Genomic DNA, 19585 nt, shown 5'->3' with positions numbered 1-19585 from the left:
CCCTAACCCCAACACAACCATCTTTTCAGTGAAATTTTCAGTGAAAACCACAGGAGCCAATCCATGAGGCCAGCTCCCAGCGGCTGACATGTAGTCTACAGACACCAGCTCATCTCTTCAGGATTCAACCATCCGTTTCCTCCTCTCTCTCCTATGACAGTTGGCACTATATGTAATCCCTTTACTGTCCCAAGAAAACACTGACTATTCAGCTTCTGCCAAGTACTTCAGGACACCTGGTGGTGTATGTGATTAACAGTCAGACTTTCCCACAAAGGCCTGTATGTAACAGGAAGATGTGGTAATCCCAGCACTCGGGGAGGCAGAGGCAGGTGGATCTCTGTGAGTTTGAGGCCAGCCTGGTCTACAAAGTGAGTCCAGGACAGCCAAGGCTTCACAGAGAAACCTTGTCTGAACCCGGCCCCCCAGAATAAAAAACAACCAACCAACAACAACAAAGGTTACTTTTGCAGCAAAGTACTGCCCTTTTGCATGGAACAATTCCCAGAATTCATATTCACTATGCCTCTCTAGCACTGACCAATAATTCAAACTCCACTGTTTGCCTGGAAGAGTTCAAAGACTCACTAAAATTAAGCTAAGCTAATACAGGAGTCAGGATAAATTATAATAAATTCTGGACTAAAATTTAGTATTTTTGTCAATGTGATTTTGAAGTATATTTCCAGAATCAGTTTTCCATTTTTGGTCTTACAATGGGAATAAATTGCTTAGTTTATCACAGTAAAATATAATATATTATGAAAAATATCTATATTTCGTGTTACGCTTAATTACTCATCCAAAAACCCTCTAGTGCCATGCACTGTGCAAGACTGAATATGGAGAGCACACCTAATATGAGCTCAGTATGTCAGATGCTCACTTTACACTGTGCTACATTTTCCAAAATAATCGGCATGCTTTAAACATTTCTCTTGAGAACAAAAAATCAACGTGGCTTAGAACCTGTATAATTTAAATGATGGACAAAACAACACAGAAATTCTATATAATTTTATTTAACAAATTATGATCATATAATACTTCTGCTAAGTGATACTGGGTTCTGAAATACTTGCTATTTTCTTAAAGAGTATTTTATTATTTATAAAGATTTTCTTGCTACGAAGATAACTGTTAAATAAAATTTACTAACTGCTTGAACAGACCTCGACCAAGGATAAATAAAAAATTATTCTGAATAACAAATTTTCATTTTTAAAGTATGAAAAAAATCACTGCAACATAATTACATCAAAATTACTATTGTGTAGTATAATTAATAACTATTACTAAAAAGTAAAAGATAACTGATGGCTTATCATAAGAAAAAATATATTAATTTTCTTACCAAAAATAAAGCCAGGTATAACCATACAAACGCAACTTAGGGGGAGGGTGGGAGTTTGATTCTGGTTTTGACACAGGATAATTAAATAAACATAAACACACTCCCGAGAATAACACATGCACAAAATCCTTAAAACTAGCAGAGGCAAAAAGCCACAAATCCTGCCAGGTTTTCTTTCCCCTGTATTTGCAGCTTTACAGTGAATATGGAAAAGTAACAGAGTGACAGGAAATAACACACACACGTGCATGAGTGCGCACACACACACACACATACACACACACACCACCACCACCACCACCACCACACTTCAAACAAGCTTCTTGTCAGTTTGAAGACCTGATTTGACAAACAGGTTTAATCCACTTGCTCAAAGGTCAAGTCCGAGTGGAGGGCTATCGGTTTCCCCTGCTCCAAGAGCCGGGCTGTCGGCATTCGCAGAAGCGGGGTGTTCCTGTACGTGGGTCACTTTACTCGAAGCTGTCTCAGGAGGAAGTTCATCACTTGTCTCTTCTTCCAGAGGTGAGAAGGTTCCAGGCAGTTCACTTGACGTCAGAACTTGGAGAGAGTCTGCTCCATCCTCAATGTCCACCTGAATTCCAAGAGCTTTCAGGATGTCACATTTGCACATGGGGCATGTGCCATGGGCTAGAATCCAGGGGTCAATGCAGTTCTTATGGAAAAAATGATTACAAGTGAGGATACGGATGGTGTCGTTGGGCTTATAGGGTTCAAAGCAGATGACGCAGTTATCTGCATTCGCACTGACTTCCTCATCCCCCTCTTTCAACACTCGAACCTGCAGCTGGCTGAAAGCTTTCTTGATCTCTCTTGTCAGTCGCTTCCATCTCCTGTTTGCAACCCTTGCGACCCAAAGTCTCCGAATGTGATAAAAGGTGAAATATGCTAACGTAGCGGTTGTGACGATCATAAAGGAGACAAAATAGTGGTTCAGCCAGATGATATGTCTTCTCCCCACCTCAACCATGACTGTAACGTAAACTCCCTTCTGAATTAAATGCAAGATTTCCATGCCTTTTAAGTTACCAATCATAACTACAACAGTGTCTTCAAATGCCTGGTGGGACATGGGGAAAACCTGGTTGCCAGTACCTGGGAAGTTATAGATTATTACTCCTCTGGCTCCGTTCTCAGAGGCCACCTTAATTTTCTGCGTGAAAGCACAACCTCCCCGCTCGATGAGCGCAATCCATGGCTCCTTGTTCGGTGGCAGGGTGAAGCTGGTATTAGGGTCACAGGCACTTTGAGTTTTTCCCTCAGGTGGCACAACAACTCCTGCTACTCTCTTCAAAACGGAGCTCCTTCCGAAGACCCCAGCTTCCCCCAGCTCTGACAACATGCGGTTCCCCACATGAAAGGATATGTTCATGTAAGCAGTCCAAACCGCACTTGCTGAACAACAGTTCTCAGTAAGGAGCCAGATAAAACCGAATTTCAGAAGCCAGGAAGATGCAGCGTTGTTTCGCCAAGCGCCGGTCTGAAGAAGATTCATCTCCGTCTCTCGCGATGCCTTTAAGAGCTGCTCCAACCAGAGAGCCCAGAAGCCACATCTGCTGGCAACTAATTCAACATGTGGAAGGAAAAAATACCTTCTGGGCGGAAACAAGATGTACAGTCTTCCAACATGTTTCTGCCAGAGATTTCTAAAGATGTCTTGAGTTCCAGATGTTTTATTTGGAGAGAAAAACTTTGGATAGTAAAGAAAACCCTGTCTCACTACTGTAACTTTGGACACTGCTTACTGTGGCATGAGGTGATTGTGACATAAAAGGCTAAGCAGCCAATTAGGTAAGAGCTCAGAGCTCTTGGGTGTGCTTATAAAATGCTTCAAACATTGAGCCACATACAATGGTTCTAGGTAGCACAGTAAGCTAAAAAGAAAGAAAGAAAGAAAACATTTCTGCAATTGAATCTGAAAGCCTCTAAGCAAATGTAGGAAATCTGTGCAACTGTCATTTTCCTGAGAACTAAACGCTTCTGGCAGAATTAAGTTTGAAATATACAAAGAATCATAAACCAGGGCTGTGACCAAATAAGCATTAGAAGCAGTGAGATCTGTAACTAATTCCACATATTTGGTCACTGCCCATTTTTAATGAAGATGCAAATTAATATATAGGATTTCTGAAACATTTATTGGTTTTATCTTGTTCTGGCCTTTTAAAGGAGCAGTTCTCATCCCGTGGGCTGCACCCCCTTTGGCAAATCCATCTCTAAAAATATTTACATTAAGATTCATAGCAGTAACAAAATTATAGTTATGAAGTAGCAATGAAATAATTTTATGGTTGGTCACCACAACATGAGGAACTGCGTTAAAGGGTCACAGCACAAGGAAGGTTGAGCACCGCTGCTAACGTACAAATCCTGCTAAATCTCCTGTCTCAGGACAGCTGGACTTAAGACAGTCAGCAGCACAGACAGATGACAGGAAGACATATCAAGAAAACAACTCTTGTTTTCAAATGCAACTTGATTTAAACAAAACAAAAAATTTAAATACCATTCTAAATGAAGCCTGAAATACTTTTTAAAAACGTTTTTGCTCATTTTATTTTTTTTCACTTCTACATATACATTTATATTATTACACATATATACAAGAAGCTACCTAGAGCAAGAAGAAGCATGAAACAATCAGGAATTATATAAATGTTACATTCATAGTGTTTTGCCTATTTGTACTTGGCAAGCTGGAAAAGAATATCTTTCCTATCTTGGTGTGTTTAAAATTCTGCATGTAAATCAATATTCATCCAACTCTTTTTTTTTTTTTTTTTTGACATCATAAAGTTTTTATTTTACCCATTCAAGTTGATCTCTGGGAAGCACAGATGTTTAAACAGGACATTTCTCTGTCTGGTGCTTCCAGGGTTCCTCAAGTGTCTCAGCAGGAGCAACTGGCCACACCATCCGTGGCCTATGGAAGGCATTCCCTTTGCCGGCCTGCCTCCCTCAGCCCCGGACTTTATTGCTGCTTTTAATTGATGTAACTTCTTTTCTTTTAAAAAAATATATTTATTTTGAGGCCTGAAATACTTTAAGTATATAATAAACCCTGCCCTCTAAAATAGTTAAAATAAATTACCCATTCAATCTGTAGCTTTGGAAATCAGATTTTTCTGGGTATTAATAAAATTAGCTACCAATGGGCAATTTAAATCAGAATCTAATTCTATAGTGAAGTTTTTTAAACAGAGATGTAAAGAGTTAGGAATAATAAAAAAAAAAAGGTGAAGTATTAAAACAAAGTTCCCCAAGATGAATACATCAAAAACTTTATAAAAGCCTAGAAGTTCCCCTTTGCATCAGTCCCTTAATCATAGCACTCTGAGGACTAGGGTGAGTGCTGTCTTTAACATGGACGGCGACAACAGTGTCTAACAATTAAACTGATCAATAAGACAACAGTTCGTGGGCATGATATGGAGTTTTATTTTCAAAGCACACAAATTTCATCTTCAGTGGCCGAGTAGAGGAACTAAGGGTCAAGTTTTCCCTGTGTGTACAGTACAGTTAGCAAGTTCACCTAATTTTAGTCTGCAGAAAGACTTGGCTTCTTAAGGTTTCAGGATGTCGCACTTGCACATGGGGCACGTCCTGTGCGCTAAAAGCCAGGGATCAATGCACGTCTTGTGGAAAAAGTGTTTGCAAGTTAGAATCCGTATTACATCTTGCGCTTTGTATATGTCAAAACAAACAACACAGCTGTCTTCATTTGGGTTGGGCTCCTTATCTCCTTCCTTGAGCACCCGAAGCTGCAGCTGGCCAATAGCTTTCCTCACGTCAGCCTTCATCTGTCTCTGCCTCCTGGTGTAAGAATTGGGCACTCGGGGTCGCCAGGCACAGTACAGGAAAAGGTAGGCAATCGTGGCTGACAGGAAGGTACACAGAGACATAACATAGTGGCTCAGCCATGGCATATGCATTCTCCCCACCTCAATGGTGATCGTCACATAGACACCTTTCTGAATCAAGTGCAGAAGCTCCATTCCTTTGAGGTTGCCTATCATCACTGCCACTATATTCTCTGTTCCCTGGTGGGACATGGGGAACACCTTGTTGCCTGTACCTGGATAGTTGTAGATGATCACCCCGTTGGCTCCCTTCTCTGCGGCCACGTTGATTTTATGAGTAAAAGTACAGCCTCCCCGTTCAATGAGGGCCAGCCAAGAGCCGGCCTGGTCTGGCCTGCTGAAGTTCGTCAGGGGATTACATGCGTTCTGGTTCCAAGCTTCAGGAAGCACCAAGGCACCAGACACCCTTTCCAGAGGAGAATGATTCCCGAACACAGCACTCTCTCCCAGCTCGGATATGATCCGGTTTCCCACCTGAAAGGTTATATTCAGATGAGCCGTCCATATGGCTTTTCCTCTGGAGTTGGGGAGGCTAAGTAGTAAAAAGATGCCAAGTCTCAACAGCCAAGATGAAACAGATGACTTAGAAACTGAAAGAGGAAGTCCAAGTGGGTTCATCCCTCCACTAACAGATAGAAATGAAAAACAAAATAACATTGGCTGTTAAGGGAGGTGGAGGAGCGCGGCTGAGCTGTCAGGAGCAGAGCACTACAGCACGTGAGCGAAGACAGCCTGTGGGAATGAATGATGCTTTGTTCCTCCCAGCATTTTGACTCTTGGAACTTTATCTTCCTTATAATGAAAATTCAAGAGATGTTATTAGTTCAATGTGATTTCAAGAAACTTATGACTTCCTAATGGGTAAATTGTGACATCAGAGGCAGTTAAGCCAATCCAGGAGTGTATATTAGCACTATGCATGCTGAAATCCCATTGGTCAAAAGGCTACTAAAGCATTAAGTCAAGAAGTCTGCATTCATACATATGTGCTCATGTTTTAACATATGAATGAAATTAATGTCATTATTTTATATTATATATATATTCACACAAATACATACACACCACTTTGAAGACACTCAAAATTAATGAATAAAAGTGGAAATCTAAAAATAACCAACTTGAGTCTTGTTTTTTTTAAATATGGATATACTGAAAGTTATCTTAAACCCTTTACAAACTATTTATTCACATTAATCATTGTTTCTGACCAGGTGTCTGTTATCTTGATGTGTCTTCTACATTGCTTACTTTGTGGACAGCAGGAGTAAATCACCCCCACTCTCTTCTGGAGTTAAATGCTAACATCAAGCCTGAATATTAACAAGAGGGATGAAGAAGAAAAAAATTTTTTCCAAATATAGACTCATTCCATAAGGCAAACACTGCTTTTTTTTCATTGAATCTGTTACTAAAATGCCTTTTTGGTAGCAAGTAAATACTAAGTAAGAAAACATACAGCATGCGAACAGTATGGAAAAACCCATATGATCCCACTAGGACCCGATAAGAATAAGCAGATATGAACAGCCACAAAAATCATGTCCAGAAAGTGCGACAGCAGGGAACGGGGACCATCCTCAGAGGTTCAAGATAAACTTCTCTACAAAACTGATCATCTGATGCATGCAAAATTAATCCGCATTGCCAAAGCAAAGTAATAAGACTGAAGGCAGCTTTGTGTTCTAGGATGGAAAGCCATGGGGCAAGTTAAAGATTTGAAGGAAACAGACTCGTCAGGAGGCAGCGAAGGAGGAAAGGCTAAGGGTAACTGGTGTGTGTTGGGTGGCACACGGGCTATCCTGAGGACTTGGAATTATGTCCCAGGACAGGAGAAACTGTCAGTTTGGGGTCTTTCAAGCCCTTTGCTGTTACTTTGAACCCTTGCCCAAAATCTTTGCAAAGCGATAGATAATAAACTGACAATACTCACTCAAACTTTTAACTCATAGGTACAGGCCAGCTTCTGCTTGACGAGTGGGCTGCAAAGCTTTGGGGACACAGAAAGAAAAGCCTGTATTCGCTTATGAGGCTCATGCACAAAATGGGCTCTGCTAATGAAAACGTAGGCACGTCAGAAAAGTGGAATCTTTTGACAAAAGTTTCCTTCGTTCTTATTGGCCCATAATGCTTTGGTTAATATTTGTTTGCAAGATGGATACTGATTAAAATTCTCAATCCCTATGTTTTTCTCTACGTGTGGATCAGTTTGCATCTGACTCGCCTTCACAGGAAGAATTTATTTACCAGTTCAGAGTATGAATCACTGATTGATTTTCTTGACAGTTAGAAGTGAGAAACGAGAAGTTTGATGTGACTTGTGGAATGCTCATCGAATCGATTGCTTTTGTAAGGTGATTTACAATAACACAGGGTTCTCACATGGCTTTATATTTTGGGGGGCTTGTTTGTTGTTTTTAGACAGGATATTCAGATGAACTCAAACTTCGTAAGTAGTCAAGGATAGCCTTGCACTCATAATCCTCCTGCCCCTGTCTTTCAAGTGCTAAAAATACTGTCCTGTTCAAACACATCTAAAACCATTTGTTGATTTTGGAAGGGTGAGAAGTTTAAATAGCAAAACATGTATGGCTGACATTGAGAGCTTCCTTGTTTGGTGGAAGGAGCCAAATATATATATATATATATATATATATATATATATATATATATATGTATGCATGTATGTATGCATGTATGTATGCATGTATGTATGTATGTATATGTTAAGTAGCTAAGGCCACGGTGTTTAAAACATCCCTTATCCTCTGCCACAGTCCTAGTACAAAATGCTCCCTTCAGCTAACAGTGGCTCTGAAGCAGATGTAATTTTGCCTTGCAAAGGGTATTTTCTATTTTTTAGAGGCCTTTTTATTATCACAATAATGGGCGAAATGTTACTGGCACATCATGGCTAAAAGACAAAGATGCAACTAAATATCCTAAAATGGCAAGAATGGCTTCTCATGAGTTAGGCACACTCAGCCTGAAACGCCACACATAAGGCTAGCAAAGCCTGTGCTAATGGCACAACCTCAGAAGGGGGGCAGGCAGCATCTCCAAGGCTAGCAAAGCCTGTGCTAATGGCACAACCTCAGAAGGGGGACAGGCAGCATCTCCAAAGTGCCTCATGCCCGAGACACAACAAATTCCGAGCTCTTGCCACACGCAAGCTTTTATATTTATCAACGTACCTGTCAAGTAAGGTGCTCCCAGAATGTTCTTCCATTTCCAGTGTTTTCCTAGCACAGAAGCAGACTAGCTCTCTTTAAGCATGCTTATCAGCCCACAAGGGATGGTTGTCAATTACAACCATTTTATCAGAACTAGAGCAAAGAGTCTTCTACCCTGGAGCCAGCATAGATAAATGGGGCACAAAGAAGGGATGAATAATCAATGCCACTGTAATCTGCTCCTTTAAAAATATTTATTCAATATATGGACTTTTAGCACCTGAAGATTTCAGGGCTTTTTTTTTTTTTTAATCTTCTGTTGACCCTTATGTATAGATGAAGGGAAACTGAACATAGAACTAGGTTGGAAATTCCAATAGTTCAAAAGGCCCTGTTTTTTTATATCTTTCTATTCTGACTTCTAAAGTATGTTGGCTTTCCTCTTAAGTTGGTTTCCTGATGAACTCCCAGGGTGGCACTGTTCTAATTATCCACAGGCACACAGCACCCCGAGGCGCAACGCAACATTCCGACTAACACATTTCCCCGATATTAATCGGTCGTCTCTTAATGTCTCTGGCAAGAACCCCTTCACAGATTCATATTTAATAGATCCATGAAATGAGCTGATCATTGTGATTGGCATAAATAAACTACTGTTTATCTTGTGCAGAAGCTCATCCCTGGCTGAGTACATGCATGGGAGGAGGTCAGGCTATCAGTTCTCTGTTTCCAATGTAGGAAGCCAGGAAGTGGAGGGCTGGCACTCAGAGAAGAGGCTGCTGCAGGATCTAAATTCCTGGGATATTCTCAGAGACATACCTACACCAGCACAGCGAACACAGCGTGCACTCAACCCAAGGTGCCACCATTAGACAGGATTCATGTTAAGGTCACAGAAACAACATAGTCCCGCTCCTTAGGAAAGCATGATCGTAAGAAAAGCAGTTACAGAGACACTGAGGGCATATATGTGTTTTTCTTTAAGAGGCAGACACTAGGGAAGTTTTGAGGAATGTATAACCATCACTGAACAATAGGGGTGAAGCTCAACTCCTCCCATTTCTTACTAATTTTTGACCATTACTTCTATAGAATACTCACATCTCCAGAAATACCAACTCTGACAAGGAAATCAAGCAAGTGCATCCACAATGCATTTAACAACACCTCTAAGAGACAAGGGAAAAAAGAGACTTTTCAAACTAACCCAAGTGTCACAGTACATCTTAAGCATTCTCCAGGAGCCCATAAAGCTTATTTGGCATGTAAGCTAAACAAGTGACAATTTTCTGGTTCTTTTTTTTTTTTTTTTCCTGAAGAAAACCACCATAAAGGGATTTGAAGGTAACAGGATTCCGATTCAACGCAGCATACTGAAGACAAATGAATTTTCTGAAAGAAAAGCCTTTCCTTTTGCAATACAATTTTACTTCACATTCTATTTGATTGCAAGCTTCTAATTCTTATACTTATCAATGTAGCCTCGCCCCGCCCCCCCACCCCCTGGCACCTATACTAAATTAACTATTACACTCATACGGTCAAAAAACATATATGTGATAATTAAAAAACATTTTTTGAAATTTGTTCACTTTACATCCCGATTGTAGCCCCCTCCCTCGTCACCTCCCAATCCCACCCTCCCTCCCTCAGCCCCTCTCCCCTCCTCCCCTAGTCCTCAGAAAGGGAGCACTCCTCCCCAAACATCTGACCTCAGCCTATCAAGCCTCGCCTGGACTGCCTGTATCCTCTTCCTCTGTGGTCTGGCGAGGCTGCCCTGCCAGGGGGACGTGATCAATGTGTGGGGATCCACAAGGAGACTGGGCCTCCTTCCCGGTCTGTAGGCTGTCATTTTGTTCCGCTGACAGTGTCCTTTGCTTTACAGAGCTTTTCAGTTTCTCGAGGCCCCATTTATTAATTGTTGATCTTAGAGCCTGAGCTGCTGGTGTTCTGTTCAGTCCACTGTCTCCTGCGCCATTGAGTTCGAGGCTCTTCCCCATTTTTTTCTTCTAACAGACTTAGTGTGTCTGGTGTTATGTTGAGATCTTCAGGGCTAGAGAGATGGCTCAGCCACTAAAGGCTAGGCTCACAACCCAAAAACACATATATATTTTTAACTTTTAAAAATTAATTAATTTATTCACTTTGCACCCCAATCCTAGAGGGACTGCCTCTCTCCCTCTTGCCCATATCACCCACTCCCTGCCCCTCGGAAAAGGGGAGCCCCTCCTCCCAGCAGGTCAAGCCCAATCAGGACTTAGCGCGTCCACATCCTTCACCATGTTGGCCTGGCAAGGGAGCCCGTCAGGGAGAAGTGACAGACAAGTATCCAAGAAAATCCTTCTCAGAGGCAGTCCCAGCTCCCCTTACTAGGGCCCCACATGAAGACCAAGCTGCCCATCCGGTATATGTGTAGGAGGCCTAGGTACAGTCTGTACACGATCGTTGGTTGGTGCTTCAGTCTCCACAAGCCCCCCACCTCTGCGCAGGTTAGTTGTCTGTGTTGGTCTTCTTGTGGAGCTCCTGTTCCCTCCGGATTCTTCTTCCTTCCTCCTGTCCTTCTTGAAGGGTCTCTGTACTATTATGCCCTGTGTTCGGCTGTGGGTCTCAGAATCTGTTTCCATCTATTGCTGGGTGGCGCCTCTCGGAGGACAGCTATGCTAGGCCCCCTCCCATCTGGGCTTGCCCCTCCTGCATGGTGTGTCCAGGCATTAGTTGAACATTCCCTCAGTCTCTGCTCTTTCTTTATCCCTGCACACCTTGCAGGCAGGGAAAATTTGGGGTTGAAGTTTTTGTGGGTGGGTTGGAGTTCCTCTCCCTCTGCTAGGAATCCTGTCTGGCTAGAGGTGGACTCTTCTGTCTCCATGTCCACCACTAGCCGGGTCCCAGCTGAGTCACCCCTATATCATCCCAGGAGCCGACCCTGTTGTAGGTCTCCAGCCTGTTTCAGAGATGCCTCAGGCCCACTCACCCCACATCAGGTCTCTACCCTCTTTTTCTCACAGCACTCCCTCTCCTATTTGTTTTTAATTTTTTTTATTTTTAATTTATTCCCTTTCCATCCTGATTGTAGTCCCCTCCCTCATCCCCTAACCCCCCATCCTCAGAAAGGGGAGCCCTCCTCCCATATATCTGACCCCAGCCTATCAAGTCTCATCTGGACTTCCTGTACCCTCTTCTTCTGCGGCCTGGCAAGACGACCCTGCTACAGGGAAGTGGTCAATGAGTGGGCATCAGGGACATGTCAGAGGCAGCCCCTACTCCCCATATTATGGGACCGACAAGGAGACTATGCTCCCTATGGACTACATCTGAGCAGGGGTCTGAATCCTCACCATGCATGGTCCTTGATCAGTCTCTGTAGCCCTCCCCCCCTCCCCCCACCCTGGGCCTACAGGGGGATAAAAAACCCTATTTTAAATACCCCAAACCACCCATCCGTCTAAGAGACTGTCTCCTAAATGCACTAAACATAGGAAACAGTAGATTTTAAAAATTATATGTGAACTTTTGAGTCGTTTCCATGTTCACACATGGGACCAAGGGAAGCACAGATGCCTGGAAGATCCGGGTAGCACACTGTGAGTGGATTTCAGCCCCACTCCTTGGTATGGAATCCACACTTAACACCGCTAAAGGGCCAAGCACCTGACACAAGATAGGGCTTCGGCCTTGGGGAAAACCTACACTATTTCTCAAATATGTAACATTGTCTTGACTCAAAAGGGTGTGTTAGGGTGGGACATTTCCAGAGTCACTCCCCTCTATGGGATGAACACTTTCCACTGCTTCTATCTGGCTTCCTAACTATTCTCTAGGTCCCTTCTGTATGCCAGATAGTGGTTACTCTTAATTTTGCTCTTCTCCTACGGGAATAAACTGATCAAACTTTCAGTGGTGTTCCTGTTCACTGACATGCTCAGGTGGCTTCCTCACAGCGTCGAGAAGCGGCACAGAGCTCTGCACTACCTGCTCCTCTTCCTGCCCATGCAACTTCATGTTCTACTGTCAATCCTTACATCTCCACTTCTTCCCTTAATTCAGTAGAGCATTTGTTGTGCTCCTATTAAAATAATCAGCGCATCACACTTCACACAGGCTTCATCTAGCCTGGTGCGATTTATTTCTATACTACTTAGATCTGTGTGGCCTGGCAAGTGGCTGGCCATAGACTTCAGCGGAAGGGACGGTGTGCTGGCTGGCCTCATCCATCAGCCATGGGAGGCCCTGTGCTCTTTAGAATCCTTGCAACCCTGAAGTGAACAAGGCTATCTTGAGAAGGGGATGTGAATTAAAATACTTAAAAGGAAGTCCGTCTCTCCTAGAAGATGATATTTGACATTAATCTGCAGGCAGGAAAACATGAGAAAGTCGAAGAAAAGTAGAGACACCTGTATGACTCAAAAAATGACCAGACCTCAATCCTATACAAAGAACTACAGGCAATTAAGGAATGCTGGGGGTGGGAGAAATAGTTTTCCTCAGGTCAGAGCACATCAACTGGTTATCCAATATCAAATGCACCACCCAAAGACATTCCCACAAGTAACACTATACAGACTGAGCATGTTATACTTACATACGTGTAAACATTTACATATGTGCACATTAAAGCAGTTAATGAAAACAGAGGCCATGAATTTGAAGTAAAAAAAGGTATGTTTTGGCGAGAAGGGAGAAAATGGAAGGGGGAATGATGTCCGTGTGTTATCATCTGAAAAGTAAAAGAAATAATTTTTAAAATGATGACTAGAGACATCACCAGGTCTTGACAGAACCTGGCAGTTCCTAGTCAAGGCACAGACTCCTGAGTAATGACACCTGTTCACTCTTGGAGAGGCACAAAATGCTGTGGCGACACAGGGTGACTATAAGATTGCCTGTTTTATTACAATTAGAGAGATAATAACCTTACTGTCACTTCAGTTGTACCAAGATTCTAGCACGACGTGTATTGTATACCATCACCATTAATGAGTAAAGGATGAGTTAACTGATAATGCTGGGTTATGAGCTATGATAGTCCTCACACTATAAACATTTCTAATTAGTGAAGTCCTCATAAGGGTGATCACTTCAGTAGGACAGAATACTTAAGACTGTGAATAATGTGACAATCTTTAGTGCTCTAGCTCTGATATTCACATAGCTTGATTTTTGTAGTCATGCTTGAATGAAAAGACAGACGAATATTTAAATTATGTCAAAAGTGGCTGTGTATTTTAATGAGCATAAATCAAAGTTACATTTTTTTCCTCACTGTCAATTAAATTCCAAATCTACAAAAGTTTAATATTAGATTGGAAACATCTCATTCTCAAGTAAAAGACAGTGTGGAAGTCAACGGAGAAACACTGTGACACCTAAAAAGGTAATGGGGGCAAATGTAACATTGTAGGGTTTTTTTTTAAGAGATAGGAGTTATTGCATAATTTAAAGTAAACATTTTTTGAAGTTAGATCAAAATCACCTTCATATTAAGCATTTAGAACAGATCTTTATTTCAGACTGAAAAAAAATGGGTAACAGACAAAATATTAAATATACCCAAGCAGAATCATCCTTTGATTTATCAAGAGTCTCCCACTCTCCTGACGACTGATTCTGTCTCTTCTCTCTAGTGGTGAAGACCTAATGGATGTGTACGCTATTCTGCGGCCTTGCACATCTAAGATATTCTAACACCTAAAGCGGGTCCTCGACCTTCCTAAGCCACCATTGGTCAGTGGCGCCCGGCATGAGCGCTGCCTTCCTAAGAGAGTTAAATTCCTCAAGTGGCCATGAACCCCAAGTGAGCCTACAGCAGTCTGAAACAGCAGCTAAAAAGATGAAAGGGGATTCCCCCACTTAGAACCCTTGTATTTTCCCCACTTCACAGGTCAAAATCCCATTCTCATTTTTAGGTAATTTAACTCCCCAAAGGATACTTAAGGGAATAATACAAGAGTATGGACCCCACACGCCCACAGACACTGCATTGAATCACAAGGCTGTGTGGCAACTATGGAGGAATTACAACTCTGCTACCCTCTAGATGTGAGGGGGCCATACTATCTGTGTTCTTTCAGTACATCATATATAACAAGATACTGATGTGTTTATCTGAACATGTTCATCCTGTAGAACATCTTGTGAACAGTAGGACTATTGTCTTTTTTTTTTAATTCTGTTTTCTTCATTCCACTCCTATACTGCCACAAGAAAACTTATTCAAGATTCAAGACAAATGTTTGTCTTTCTAAGTCTCTAGGAATTTACTCTTCAAAACATTAAGATACATCAGCAGCTTTTACAAACTTTGCTTTATGTAGCCACCAATTGAAAACAAAAGAGGCAACACTTTGACAACTCTTCCCTCAGCTAACAACTACACTGACAACTGTAGTCCAGAAAGGGGCTTATTGAATTTCAGAGGCTCAAGGGCATCTGTCTAACATCTTCCCTCTCAAATCCAAGAACAAATTCCTTCCACATCTCTGTTTCTGAAATAGGTACTCCACATATAAATGCAACCCAAGGCAACAAGAATTTCTACTACACAGCAAGTTACCTTTACTGATTAAAACTCTCACTTTAATTAACCTTACATGAATATATCTATTCATATACATTCATTCGTCTGCACTAACTTATCATAAAACATACAGAGATAGACCTATGGGCAGATACGTATATAGGTCTATATATCTACATAGTGTCATGAATCTCAACAAACGATTATCAGAATTCTGTATCATGTTTTGCATACCTACGCCTTGGTACCCTGAGAAAAGCTCGAATATTCTAGTAGCAGGAGCAGAGAAAACATTTCTACGAGTAACAAACATCTCCAACTTAGAGTGCTTCCTATTCAGAAATGCAGTCATATCTAGCAATCTCCACACAATTTTCTTTGTGCATCCATCCATGTATAAATATGTGTATATAATACAATATAATATAATATAACTAGTATAATATATAAATACATAGAAATTATATATTGTATGTAAATATGTTAATAAAACAGCAAAATACATGAAATATACATATATATTTTTTATTACGTTTTGATATAGGGTCTTGTGTTATAACCCCCTGTCTTTCAACTGGAGGCTGCCCTTGAACTCTTCCTATGCTCCTACTCCCGCCAGGGTTGCATTATGGGTCTGCCTCACCATGATCAACTAATATGTGTGTATATTTTAAAAATTAGTGTTCATATTTCTTGGAAAGAGAAGTTATCTCCTCAATTTTATACATCATTTCTTAGTAAATTATTTGCACAGTTGCTTGTGATTTTGCTTATAGTTTCTTACAAAGGGGCTGAGTCTTTATCTCTAATTGAAAGGTTTTAAATATTCCTTTGCTTTCCTGTTGTGGCCTAGCACACTGGTCTATATAAAATTATTTACTTATTTCTGATATATTCATTACAATTCATGTAACTGGTATTATTTCCTACTCCTTTATGTTATATAATCTAAAAGCTAATCCCCTATTAAATGCCTACACTACTGATCCTTTCACTCATTCATTCAAGCTATTAATCAAGAATCTAACATACACACAGGACTAGGGGCTGGGAGTAGAACGCTGATTAAAAAAAAAGGACAATTCCTGTTTCATGTTGTCTCCGTGCACCCAGAGCTTCAAGGATAAGGTCAAGATTGTTATCTCAGCCTCTTTTATTTATTTATTTATTATTTTTTCCTGGTTGGAACCATGGAAGCTTTGCCAAAGAAGAAAAAGAAGGTTCCTGCTGTGCCAGAAACCCTTAAAAAAAAAGGGGAGGAACTTCACAGAGTTGAAGATGAAGTGCCCGTGGAAGAAGACTGTCTGCGGACACCCCAAAGGCGAGGAGGAGGAAGTTTATCCATCAGAAGGCAGAGCGCTATAACAAGGCTTACAAGCAGATGTACTGGACTGTGGCTTCAGGTGGCTCAGACGGCAAGGAAAGCTGGAAACTCCTACGTGCCTACAGAACCAAAACTGGAGTTTGTCATCAGAATCTGAGGCATCAATGGTGTGAGCCCAAAGGTCTCCAGGGTACTGCAGCTTCTCCGTCTTCCTCAGTTTTTCAATGACACCTTTGTTAAGCTAACCTGACATCAAGTAACATGGTAAGGAATGTGGAAACACACAGTGCATGGGCGTACCCCAACCTAAAGTCAGTCAGCGTGCACATCTACAAGCAAGGCCAAGGCAAAATCAATAAGAGAATTAATTGCTTTGATGGATAGGTCATAGATTGTTCTGTCTCTTGGTAAAATTGGCATCATCTGCATGGAGGATTTAATTCATGAGATCTATACAGTTGGAGAATGCTTCACGGAAGTGAAGAACTTCCTGTGGCCCTTCAAATTATCTTCTCCAGGAGGTGGTGTAGGCTTAGATTTTTTCAAAATCCTACTTATTTAGGGTTCTTAAGTGCATCTACCTCTCTTCCAACCCACTGCCCCGAGGTGGGGGAGAAGGGTTAGTAGGAAAGGGGGTTGTGAACCTCTTCAGACATAGTTCCTGGGGGTGAGTGCAGTCTTTGTCGTCAGGATACCAGCAGACCAGCGAACAGCAAACAAAAGCAGCAGTGGCGTAACTCAGTACAAACAGCAAGACTGTCAAATCGGCACAAGGTCAGAAGCAGCTGCAAGACTCGGCTGGAGTGCCTTGCGGAGCTCCTAGGGAATGTTTCCTTATATGAAGCGAAGTGTAGAAAAGTGAAGACCTGTGAAGTGACGTGAACCACTGCAAAGTGCAGCCAGGTCTCGCTGTCTGCGGGCTTCTAGGTATCCCGTCTCAGAGTCCACGCAAGGATGGCTTCTAGCTGGCAAAACCCACACCCGTTGCATGAGACAGCTTCCAGCAAAACATCACATGCCCTCTCAGGAATCTGTTTTCAGCTTACAAAGGTCATGAGTCTGTTTTCAGCAGTGAAAAAAAATTCCCACGTTCCATATTTGAGACCAAAACAACAACAACAACAACAACAAAATTCACATGACACACTGAGTTTTTAAAGAACCCAGAAACCTCCACTCCCAGGTAGAATGAAGAAAAAGACAAGTGCAACAGAGAAGACCAGATAATCAGGCTTAGTAGACGGGTGAACTAAGGTGCCGCCTATGGTATTTTTGTCATCTGGCCAGTTATTAAGAAGTCACAGCATGGCAAATTGAGAAAAAAAAAGGTTGTTATTCAAGAAACTGATACTGTGATGTGATAAATGCTAAGCAAGTTTTGAAGTGCCAGAAAACTATTCACTTGTTGATTTAATTTTTTTTTTCAGGTATTTCTTTTTTTTTTTTTTTTTTCATTTTTTCCCTCCTTTATTAATTTATTCTTGTTACATCTCAATGGTTATCCCATCCCTTGTATCCTCCCATTCTTCCCTCCCTCCCAATTTCCCCTTATTCCCCTCCCCTATGACTGTTCCTGAGGGGGATTACCTCCCCCTCTATATGCTCATAGGGTATCAAGTCTCTTCTTGGTAACTTGCTGTCCTTCCTCTGATTGCCACCAGGTCTCCCTGTCCAGGGGACATGGTCAAAGGTGAGGCACCAGAGTATGTGAGAAAGTCATATCCCACTCTCCACTCTACTGTGGGGAGTGTTCTGTCCATTGGCTAGATCTGGGTAGGGGCTTAAGGTTTACCGCCTGTATTGTCCTTGGCTGGCGCCTTAGTTTGAGCGGGACCCCTGGGCCCAAATCTGCCTATCATAATGTTTATACTCACTTATATCTGCATATTAGCCCAAGGGGCATGTCCCACGAAAGCCTTCACTTACCAGGAAACTGAGACAGAGGAGAGAACATTCTAGTGGGACTCTAGATGAGAGAATCATGGGAGAAAGGCAAAGTAGAAGGACCCAAAGGGTCCTAGAAGCCTACACTTGTTGATTTAAAAATAACCAAAATATAATCCACACAGATCTGGAGTCTGGGAAACCAAAGATAGAGGGAATCTTAGGGCTAGAGACAAGCGCCTTCCCGGCTCCTGGATGGTACCTACACACTGCCTTCTCTCGTGGTAGAAACAGTGCATAATGTAGCTGAGGTCACTTTCATAAGGGCACAATCCCTCATCCTAATCACCTCTAACTTCTATTACATTTGGAATTGGGATTTCAACATTCCAAAGGAGACATAACACTTTAATATTTAATTTCAGGGATATAAAAATGATCCCAAGTGGGACACTGTATTTGATACACATTTGTGACATCAAGACCACACTTCCTGCTGCAGGTCACGTGAACGAAAACAAAACAGCCCATCTGTCTAGTGCACCTGAGCATGGCCGATGGCTCCTTCATTCAGGTTTCATGAAGGTTTCAAACTGTGTATGTAAAGACAAATCCTTGTTTAACATTTCATCATCAGTTCCCCGAGTCGCTTTTCTGCTTCCCAGACAAAGCCTCATATAGCCCAGGCCGGCTTGGAATCCCTGATCTTGTCTCTATCTTCCAAGTACCGGAATTACAGCCATGTACCACAACGCACACTCCATCACTTTGCTGAGACTTGCTAGGAACAGAAAGTGTCACATCTCATTAATACTGAAGCCAGACTGGCTCTTCCTGGTTTGTTTGTCTGTTTGTTTGTTTCTTATCTCCACTAGCTCTGTGACTCTTGCTTGTTACAAAAAGATACTTCCCTTGGTTTTTATACACTGATATATCAAGTATAATAACAGCCTGAAAGTTTAAGGATAATTATGAGGACTAAATGAGACAAAGTACAGCATTTCAAGTGCACAGAAAACTGGCTGGCTCCACTATTACAGCATCTGTTCCCTAGGTGCAGTACAATCCATGATTAGTCTTACTCAATTATGTGGGTATCAGCACTAGTGACTATTTTACCAGCAAATAATGACTCTGAGGCCTTCAAGAATTTTTCTTTTCTTACAGCTCTGACGAAGCCTCTAGACTGACACAAATACCGGTTGTCACTTTTACATATTCACTCTTGAGGAGTAGACATCTGTTTATATGACATACTTTAGTAGTTAAGGAGCTAATGTTTGCCAATTAGAGCCAAAGTACTGTGAGTTTTGTAAAGGACGCAGGAAAATAACTGGAACATAGTTAATATGAAGGTCCAGGTCGAGATCAAACAAAAGAAACTGTTTTTGTCTTCTTACGCCCACAGAATGCTCATTAAAAATTAAGAAAGAAGAAAGGCTTTGGTTAAATCTC

The 19585-nt window shown here is 41.7% G+C and overlaps 3 protein-coding genes and 1 pseudogene across 26 annotated transcripts in view; 1 reads left to right on the top strand and 3 right to left on the bottom strand.

Moving 5' to 3' along the window:
* Positions 1-19585, bottom strand: part of CADPS2 (calcium dependent secretion activator 2) — a 506252-nt gene that overhangs the window by 334380 nt on the left and 152287 nt on the right. The gene's annotated exons all lie outside the window — the stretch shown is intronic.
* RNF133 (ring finger protein 133) lies at positions 1671-3100 on the bottom strand. The gene has a single exon (XM_084785167.1). The coding sequence runs from the start codon at positions 2865-2867 to the stop codon at positions 1725-1727; it is 1143 nt and encodes a 380-aa protein (XP_084641293.1). The 5' UTR covers positions 2868-3100; the 3' UTR covers positions 1671-1724.
* Positions 4647-6070, bottom strand: RNF148 (ring finger protein 148). Its single transcript, XM_084785018.1, has one exon. It carries the CDS (start codon positions 5887-5889, stop codon positions 4936-4938), a length of 954 nt encoding a protein of 317 aa, XP_084641144.1. The 5' UTR covers positions 5890-6070; the 3' UTR covers positions 4647-4935.
* On the top strand, positions 16113-17463 carry LOC311599718 (large ribosomal subunit protein uL30-like; annotated as a pseudogene). Its single transcript has one exon. The product of its transcript is annotated as a large ribosomal subunit protein uL30-like (transcript).

Source organism: Acomys minous (assembly GCF_964271855.1).
Source record: "Acomys minous genome assembly, chromosome: 6".
NCBI classification, from domain to species: domain Eukaryota; kingdom Metazoa; phylum Chordata; class Mammalia; order Rodentia; family Muridae; genus Acomys; species Acomys minous.
This window is presented reverse-complemented; position numbering and strand designations above follow the sequence as displayed.

Coding starts and splice junctions, on each gene's coding strand:
- RNF148 (XM_084785018.1), bottom strand. CDS start 5,889: ATGTTATTTTGTTTTTCATTTCTATCTGTTAGTGGAGGGATGAACCCA.
- RNF133 (XM_084785167.1), bottom strand. CDS start 2,867: ATGAATCTTCTTCAGACCGGCGCTTGGCGAAACAACGCTGCATCTTCC.